The sequence below is a fragment of the Pinus tabuliformis genome, chromosome 3_2 (genome assembly GCF_031772625.1).
Source record: "Pinus tabuliformis cultivar Carrire ecotype Pingquan chromosome 3_2, CPIR1, whole genome shotgun sequence".
NCBI lineage: Eukaryota > Viridiplantae > Streptophyta > Pinopsida > Pinales > Pinaceae > Pinus > Pinus tabuliformis.
Genome location: NC_142302.1, coordinates 899,699,617 through 899,709,672, shown reverse-complemented (window position 1 = coordinate 899,709,672; position 10,056 = coordinate 899,699,617). Strand labels below are relative to the sequence as shown.

Sequence of the window (10,056 nt, the reverse complement as noted above, 5' to 3'; positions counted from 1 at the left end):
TTTATATATATATATAGATTTAAAAAAAAAAAAAAAATATATTTTTAATTTTTTTAGATTTAAAAAAAAATGAAATTCATTTAAAATTTCAATTTATTAACCCTTTTAATTTACTTTTGTCACATTAAAAATTTAATCTCTTCATTTTATCACATTAATTAATTTCATAAAAAATAATTAAATTGTTCATCTAAAGTTCATTCCTGTCCTTTCATATTAAGTGATTTCTCTATTGGCAAGTGTGATTAATGTTTTAAAAAATTATATTGTCTATTGGAAAATTGTTCTTAATCTAAATTCTTAATGAAAAATATTTTAAATCTGGAATTTCTTGCATGATAAAGTTTTAAGCATTTACATTTAATCGTTTATGATTGTCACCATTCGTCACATTTGTAAATTGCTCTGGATAACTTTTGAATTTATGTTTTTGTTGAAGTCCAACAAATATCTTTTGGATTTACAAGTTTAAATTATATACTCTATTGCATTCATAAATACATTTTAAACAATAAAAAATTACACATTATATTTTACACTCTAAAAAAAAGTTTGCAGCTATAGAAATTTGATCCCTCTACACTCATGCTAAATCCATAATTAAAATGGATCTATACTAATCTAATATACTTTAAAGCCAAATATACAAACCACAAACAAAATAAAAGCCAAATATACAAACCACAAACAAAATAAAGAGTTTTAATAAAGAACAAAATTTCACTCCACTGATTCAAATTTGGTTTTTATTTTGATGTGCCATCGTAGTTTGGGAAGTCTGCACTGGCCATTCCACAGAAGCCACTGAGTACTTGAGTCATAGTAGAAGAGAAGAGGACTCTGTATAGGCGTCAGCTCAATTTCAATCTATGATAATTAGTGTGATGAGCTCGGTGGATCTGGGATCTAACTTCTCCAGTTTTCTTCTTGCACTTACTAGCAGGCTTTCCTCAGGAAAACCCTGATTCGTGCAGTAATGGACATGAAAGCTTGATAATACAATCTCAGAAATCACTCTTTATATTTAAAAAGAAATAAATAAAATAACAGCCATAGTCCAAGACCTAAAAAAAAAAAAACCATTTTACAGTAGAGACTGAATGAATTAGCCATTCTACGTTCTACCATTACAATGCACTGGTGCAAGAACTCTTTAAAACCATTACATGATGGAAAACAATATAACATCGGCGGATCTGGCACGTAACTTCGCCAGTTCTCTTCTTGCATTTATTCAGAAGAGTCTTGCAGTCTGATTTGAGGGTTGAACTGGTGAAGGAGAATTTTCACTATTGAAGAAATTGACAAAGGGGTTCGTCTCTTAGTTCTTTTAAAATAACCAGTACAAAGACTTTGCTTTCATGCAGCTGCTAAGATATGGTCTTGTGCAATCTAAAAGATGTGCTTGAATTGGTCAAATCAACAATTACTGACAGGCTTTCCTCACCAAACCCCTGATTCTTGTGTAATGGACCTGAAAGCTTCATAATACAATCTTAGAATCATCTCCATATTAAAACATTAATAAAGAAAATAACAGACATGCTAATCATTAATTCCAATACATCTAAACTATTAAAAAGATGATAAATGTGACACTTTGCTATGAGCTTCCTAGCTCAACAGGGGATTATTGCTTTACATTTTGAAAGTTTTTAGACATATTTATGGGTTAAATTTGCTTGAAATCCAGCAAGAATATGCTTGTAATTGAATTACAAGTTTGTGAACTCTATAGAATCTGAGTGCCTCAAGGGATTTTCAAGGCGATGAATCCATTTATGTATTCAAAAATTATTTTTAAACAACAAAAAAACATGATCTGGCAAAAAATTGTTTCACCAAATTAAAGCCAAAAACTCTAAAATGTAGGATAATTAGACAATACCCATTTTTAACACTGTTCATATTATTCCTATTAATCTGTTTTAATAGTATTTTGAACTTTGGAACATAAATGACAAATATGCTAATCATTAATTCCAATGCATATAAACTATTACAGAACTCAGGAGAGACAGACTGAATTAACTATTCTACATCCCACCATTACAATGCACAGGTGCGGTAACTCTTTCAAACCATTACATAATGCAAAGCAATATAACATCAACAGTTTGGAGGATGCAAAACTGATCATTTTCCAACATTAAAAAAAGATAACAAATATGAAACTTTGCAATGAACTTCCTAGCTCTACTTTTGTATTTAATATTGTTGTATTGTTCCCAGATTAAAGGGGGTTACAACTGTTTAATAGTATTTTGGACTTTGGAGCACCCTAACAATTCCGAAGGGTTTTGTTAGTTACTGGTATTGTGCCCTTTGCTGCCCTTTTCCGTGATATGGTTTATTCCTTACCGATTATTAAATTAATCAACGTATATAATTTGGAAATAATAAAAATCATGGATCAGTGATATCAATAAAATAACGAGCATGCTTCTCGTATCAGAAAAGAGAAGAAACCTTTTCTATTGGCCTCTCATTAGAAATGAGAAGAAACATCAATAAGTTAAAATGTGTCCTACCAAATTGCAGAATCAAAAGACTTAAAACAGTCTTCAAAACTGCTAATACAGACCCTGCATTGTGGGCATATATAGGAACAGGCTGTCAGAAAATCTTGATGCAGTTTACTAAGTAGGAACCAGGAGATGGTTTTCCTCTTGCATTTTCAAGTGCTTTACAATCATCAGCAGTGCAGTAAAAAACAGCACAGCATATACGGATCTTAAAATAAACCGAGGCCTCTTTGATTTCAACCGGTCATCTCTAACACAGCTTTGCTCAGCATTACTTTCAAGGGTATTTGCTGACATGACATTTGGTAATTGTGGTTCTAGGTTATGATCCATGCAAGGATAACTAGAAAAAGTTGTTGACATAGATTCAGTTCTTTGGACATTTGGCCAGACAGAACTGCCCTCCAGTAAGTTTGCCTCCTGAACATTTCCATTAGAAGTTTCATTAACCATCTCAGCAAACTTGTCAAGCAATGCCCCACCTTCCAGAAGAACATTTGCCCTCCTTTGCATTCGCTTCCTTAATTTATAATTAGTATGATTGGAAGTCAGACTGTCTGCTACACTTGAGTCTCCCTCGCTTGAAGCGTCAAACTTGTTGTTTTCACATTGTTTGCTAGCATGCCCTTCCACACTTGAACATTCAGGGGAAGATTGTTGCTGCAAAGTCCTGAAAATCTTTCGTGGTGAAGTAAAAAGATTGAAATCCTCAATTGTCAATGGGGACGTTGACATCTGAAAATATGGACATCATTAAAATCTCTAAAATAAAAATTTGATTAAAAACAGAACTAACCCTGCAAAACAAAAGAATCCAAAACTAAAGCCTGGATGAAAAATTGAAAAGGGCCATATTGAACCTAAGCTATAGATCTTAAAACCTTGGAGCCACTGACATACCTGACCAGTATATGCTTCTTCCAAGGGAGTGTATTGAGTGTTGCCACAGAAACTAGAGGTCCCTGGGGAAGATTTCATTTGACTTGCATCCTCTTTTCCAGCTTGATTGTACGAAGAAAACATACCCTTATCATAAAGTATGGTTGGCCTCCGAATTTTCTTTGCAACTTCATCTTCATTCACAGTGTTAAATTGCGTGAATCCATGAAAATCATCTGACCTAATTATTTGTGATTCTTTTGCACTGCCTTCCTGACCATGATCAGGATGAATATGTGACCATATTTTTCTGGATTCTCCATTTCTTCGATGGGCATCAGATTCTGCTACATTAATAGAGAGTATACCATCTTTCAGTGAAATATCTACACCTCCATTCTCAAACTGCATTTGTTTCCGCACATCAGTTACGCTACAATCCGCCACTCTGCGACACTCATTATGTGCATCAGACTTAACAGATAGAGAAACAGGAGAAAAAGAAGAAACAGAAGAAGGGGTATAGGAGACAACATATGATTCTTGCGACCCAAACTGTGGAGTTCTGGAGGAACTACATGAAAAATCCCTCTCACCCCAGAGGCTTCTTCTTCTTTGGGATTTCTGGTTGGGAGACAACCCCATGCAAGGACTACTTTCTTCTTTGCAGGACATGATATTGGTTAAACGTTTCTCTGAAGCTATCTTCTCAACAGTTCGAAGCGCTTCTGCAATTGCATCCCTAACAGATGGCTCCCTGTCCAAACGGCACCTCTCTAAACTATCAACTAAATTAGGAATTTCAGTGCTTACAATTTGAGTATCCACAGATTTCAACAAACTGTTAATCATCTCTACAGCAATTACTCGTCGACGCCAGTTCCCATTAGCAACTCCATCTTCCAATATCTGTACCCCTGCTTTAATCAAAGACCTCCCATATGCTTCAAGAATCTGACAGTTCAATTTAGCAAGAGAACAAACTAGACTCATGTGGGCAACAGTCTGCGTTAGTGTCTCTTCCAATGCACTCGTTACTCTCAGGCAAACCTCATTAACAATATCTACTGAAGCAAATTTCCAACTGTCGGTTTCTACAAGAGCTTGCAAACATAATGCTGCGCCTGCTGCTAATGGCTCCACTTTTCCTATTAGTACATCAAGCAAGGGTGTACATAGGTCTCTTATAACACCTTCTTGTTGAGCCTCCGTGCTAAAGGTATCAATGCCATACCTGGCTATGCCTGCAACAACTCTCCCACAAGCTTGTTGCAGAGGCAATGACCCTGCACTTGAAGACAGAGTCTTCACAACAGTGGTCATAATTTTGCTTGTATGAGGAATAATGTTTTTGCCATGCGCTTTCGCAAGTACTTCATAGAGAGATATTGCATACTGGCGAGAGGCCTTGCTGCTTTCTTTAGAGTCTGAGACTTCGTCTAAGAATAGAGGTATTGTCCCTGTGTCCAGAAGCTCTACATAACTTTTCAGTGCATTCATGGCTGTTCGTCTCCTGCCCGGATCCTTATCTAGATTGGCAAGTTCTTGTTTTACTAAAGGGCTCAGTGCTTTCCCCATTGAAACCAAAAGAACAACGATAGAGAAAAGTCAAAAATAGCAAGAAAAACTTCGGTATTTCAGAAACTCTGTATCGAAGTTATGCCAAAAGATCATCCGACTTCTTATTTTCTTCATCAATGAATTCCCTGCTTTGAAATTCCTCTGTATGTCCTTAAGTATTTCAACGGCTTCACAATCCTGTGTGACAAAAACATAGAATCCAAATAAAAAACCCTTCAAAACATCGACCAGTTACCCATAAATATCAAACACTACCACCAATCTAGCAAATTCATAAACAGTACCCTAAGCGGGAAAAATGCATATAAAATACAAAACCCATTTGCCATATCTAAAATTCACCAATCAGAACTAGCTTCCCACAAAACTCCACACAGAGAACATAAACCCAACATCACAAACACAGAACATAAATCTTACAGGATGAAACACAGAACATAAATCTTACGCGATGAAACTCATTTGACATAGTTATAATGTTCGAGTGGATTTAATGGTAAGAATATATATTTTTTCCTAAAAAATGGCGTTCAAATCCTGAATAGATAAAACATGTATGCCTCAGTAAACTTTAGTAATCAAACTAGAATCCAAAATACTCATCTTAGCATAAACACATCGACATCAAACCCAGGCTTCGTTCAGAAAGATATGGAAAACTGTATATATAACACCAAACCCATCCGCAATATGTATATAACAAACCCTATTTGAAAAACCTACGAAGATATCCAAAGCCCATGGACTGTGGCAAAAATGAATGTGAGGCAAAGATACAAATCTTTTCTTAAAATAACAGATACCAAGATCCGCCATTATCAGTGCAAACATAGGCAGAGCTGGAAATTTCTGCAGATCATCTGATTCAGAAGATCTCCCCCACATACTCATAATTTTTTAGGCGTTGAGAAAACATTTGAAAAATTTATAAACAGAAAATCGCACCTAAATAACAAAACAACTGAGCATTCGGAACAAGTCGGATTTTCAGGACATAGGAGCATGATACAGAGCAGAATATGAAACATATCAGAGGCGATGCCAACCTACCTGAGATATCCAGAAGCCCAGAAAAGAAATGCAGCCAAACAGAATCTCTTGCGATGGATAGGGCCTACGATCGAGTTAAATACCTCCCGAAGACACACAAATACCAGTCCATATGGGTGGGATGAATTTTACAGAGGGAGAGTAAATTTGGAAGTCCCATTTTTCTTATAGGAGGGAGATGACCGATTTGAAATATAATTTAAAAAGGTTTAGTTTGTACGGCCATAATTCAAACTTCAAGTCGGAATATTGAATTATCTATCCGTTGAGGCGAGACGAGGATTGCGTCGGCCATTTATTCCATTAATTTTTTAATGTGGATAGGTCCGTCATTTATTTTATTATTTTTTAATAAAGTCTAAAAATTCATAAGGTGGTTAGTTGGTAAATAGGTATTTTATTTTTTAATCGAAGAAAAGTTATAAATATAAATAAATATTTTATTATCGTAATTTAATGATTTAGTTTAGTTTAGTTAGTTATTGATGATGATGTTTAACGTTGCAAAGATTGTTGAATAAAATTATAATTTTGTTTTGGGGTTTAAATAGTATATATATAAATATAATATATAAACCTTGAATTTGGTGAATTTAAATCATAATTTTATCTTATCTTAAAATGGCATATTATGGTTTTCACTCATTATCAATGGTTTTTTTAATGATTTAAAATAGCGAGGGGAAATTGACTTTTTGCACTTGAATTCAGTTAAAAAACAAATGGAAGGATGGAATTATAAATATCAAATATTAATATTATATAATTTGATTGGAATAAAAGTATTTGAGGTTATAATTTTATATTGTTCTTAAAATAGTATATCATTGTTTCTACACATTAAAAATGTTTTTTTATGATTCAAAATTAGGGATGGGAAACTGGATTTTCTTCGAGTAAAAATTGGATTGATGGAATTATAAATATCAAATATTAATATTATATAATTTGATTGCAATAAAGGTATTTGGGGTGTAATTTATTTTTAAATTAAAATAAGTAATTTTGTCGAGTCTAAGTTATAATTTTGTTAGTTCGTGGAGCTTTGGATTTATGGTGAATGGTTGCATTGTTAAGGCACTTTTTGTGATAGGTCACTAGCTCCTGTGGGTGGTCCGACTTGCCTAGCCTACTGAAAAGGAAAGATGAGAACAAAAGTTGTGGTTTTGTTAAAGATTTTCTAACCAAATTCTATTCATTACAAATTGGAAAAGATTACAAAACATAGAATGTTTAATCTTGTTCAAATATTTATTTTTTTAGTACATTGGTAACTTGTGGCACTCTTATTCGACAAGCAACGACTTTCCTTACCTTTTTGTTTTTATCAAGTGGCTTAGGCAAAAAGTTTGGGCCCCTCCATCTTTCTTTGTTGCATATAATTATTTGGAGAATTTTCCACTTCCTTGTTTTGACTAAGTCCCAAAATCTTTTCAAAATTCCATCAATTTTTATATTGTTCTTTCATCTATTGGTCTCAGTTGCTTTTCAATAACTTTTGGGTTGAGCAAATTCTTAAGTATGAAGTATCACAACTATAAAAAAGCATTAAAGATTGCAATTCTAAAAACTTCAAAGATTATGTTATATCATTGCTTGAAAAGAACTTCAAGACTTGTCGCAATCAAAATAATTTTGTTTTAATATGTCACAACTGGCAAAATTTGGAACATTGCAGTAAAATGTTTTAGAAAAAAAACATTAAGGTCCACAGCTTCAAAAAAATTCAAGTTCACAACATATCATAGTTTTCAAAAACTTTGAAGCTAAAATGTGTCATGGCTTCAAAAATAATCAAGTGATGATGTATCATGGACTTTAGAAGTTTAACATCACAATATGTTTCAATTTTTGAAGCTTTGGAATTGTGATGTGTCGCAACTCCCAAATTTTTGAAAGGCACAACATGCTACCCTATCACAAAGTATAAATTATATGTCATGAATTTCAAAAATTGTAAGGTTGTGACATGTCATATCTTACAAAAACTTCAAGTTTTGATACAACAAAACGATCACCCGAATCAAAACAAAACTTCTTGTGATGTGACATATTACACACAAAAGATTCTTAAAGTGTGACTAGTCGCAATTTGGCAAAGTTTCAAAAGGTACAACAAGCCACCAATTACTATTTAAAAAGAGTAAAAGGGTAAAAATGGCATTTTTCTAATAAAAAGGACCAAGGGTCTTTTTAACTTTTCACTTCACAATTTACTAATATCATTAGAGAGTGGTAACAAGTGATTAAGAGCAAGTGACATAAAGATATGTGTGTTGTCAAGAGCCATTAAAGAGGACATGTTTTGTCATTCCAACACTCTCTTGCCTATTACCACTTGTCCATTGTAGTAAGTATGCAATGCTCCACTTAAATACATGATTATTTTCATTTCCTATGATAATCATTCATTATTAGGACTTTGTTTTGCCACCTAATAGCTAAAGGATTCCATATCCACACCAAAATGTGCACACTATAACACAACTAAACAACAACAAAACAAAATTAAAAAGCTTGCACTTCCATTGAAGAAATAATCTCAACCATGCAAAACATAGAAAGTTCTTGCCCCAAGAAATTTTAATTAAATTTAAGGCCTTAATTCCAAACCCTCCCCCCCCCACCACAAAAAAAAGGGGAGGAAACTCTTGCATCCTACTCAACCATCTAATTTACATATCAAGTTTTTCGAGAACTTTCACCAAAATTTTGCTCATATGACGTGGGTTCTCCTTCTAGAAAAATTCTCAATTGCGACAAAAGGGTCAAATTGGAAAACTTGAAAACTCTCATTTCCAAAGTTCTACAGTCATCGCTTTTACCTTCCCAACACCAAGAAATTCCCAAGAATGTTACCAACCAAGAATTCATGGTGAATTCATATATTACAATGATGATAGCTCATTCTCCCTTCATCAAATCTTAGGGTTTCGCACCACCTTATGGAAAGTGAACTTGGAAAAACAAATTAAATAAAATTTGACTATTAGAACCTAACCTCAAAAGTGCTTAGCTCGCAATCACCATAAGTAACCTAAAATTTAGTCAATAGGCCCTAGTTTTCCAAGTCATCTTTCCTTCACAATGCATATTTTTCTCATCATTTACCATTACTTTCAAACCAAGCCTACAAAATGTTTGATCCAAAAGTTTAGGAAATAGATACAAAGGGGAATTTTTCACAAAGTCATTTGAGAACCCAATAGATTGCTTAATGCCGAAATATATGGAGCCTAAAACCACCTCCTCAAAAGTTATGTTCCCTCTTTCTTGTTTCCCCATGAGAAATATCTCTATATGCCATATGACGAATATATATGTTTTGGTCCTCAAGGTATTGCTAAAAACAAATGCTTGAAGCCATTACAAGAAGTATTAACTATTAGCTTGTAAGACCCCCTTTATAGGCCTCAAGCTTGTTAAAAAAAGGATTTGTTCTTCTTTAATTGGTGAAAATTTTATTTTTATACATCTACAAAATTATTATTTTCATGTTTGTTCAACAACATGTTCATAATGTAAATAATTGTTAATACCTATATTAAATGAACATAACAAATAGTAGGTCATACATGGTTATTCTTGTCCCTTTTTCTATGTTCCTCTCGAGACCACTCGACTGAATATGCCAGCCTTCCAACTAGGAACAACCTTTAGGTGTCAAGCACCTTCCCATCCCAACTCCCAAATCAATTTCTAAGTTTCCTTCCCCCGTTTCCTCTCTCGACATCCTTCACTCCAAAACCAAACTCTCATGCACTCCTCCACTCCCAAAACAAAAACCAACAAAAACACCCCAAGAGATGGACCCTTCTCCCTTTTTCCTTCCCGTTATCTGTCCTTCCAAGTGTCCACATACTCCCCTTTAAGTATTTAACTACCCATTCATGAAATACCTCTCAAATTCTCTCAAGCTCATCCTCATAACTCTCTCACCCACCTCTTTTACTTCATGCTTTAAAAGCCTTGGTTTTTTCCCTCAAGACATGACAATCCATTCACTTAAGTAATAATAATA

At 33.9% G+C, this 10,056-nt stretch overlaps 1 protein-coding gene across 1 annotated transcript; it reads right to left on the bottom strand.

Moving 5' to 3' along the window:
• Window positions 1-2,449: 2,449 nt before the first annotated feature.
• On the bottom strand, window positions 2,450-6,207 carry LOC149183520 (protein SINE1-like). The gene is made up of 3 exons (XM_089418757.1): window positions 6,036-6,207; window positions 3,426-5,162; window positions 2,450-3,260 (listed from the first exon to the last, which is right to left on the bottom strand). The coding sequence occupies exons 2-3, from the start codon at window positions 4,980-4,982 to the stop codon at window positions 2,640-2,642; spliced, it is 2,178 nt and encodes a 725-aa protein (XP_089274883.1). The 5' UTR covers window positions 4,983-5,162; window positions 6,036-6,207; the 3' UTR covers window positions 2,450-2,639.
• Between the last annotated feature and the right edge of the window lie 3,849 nt (window positions 6,208-10,056).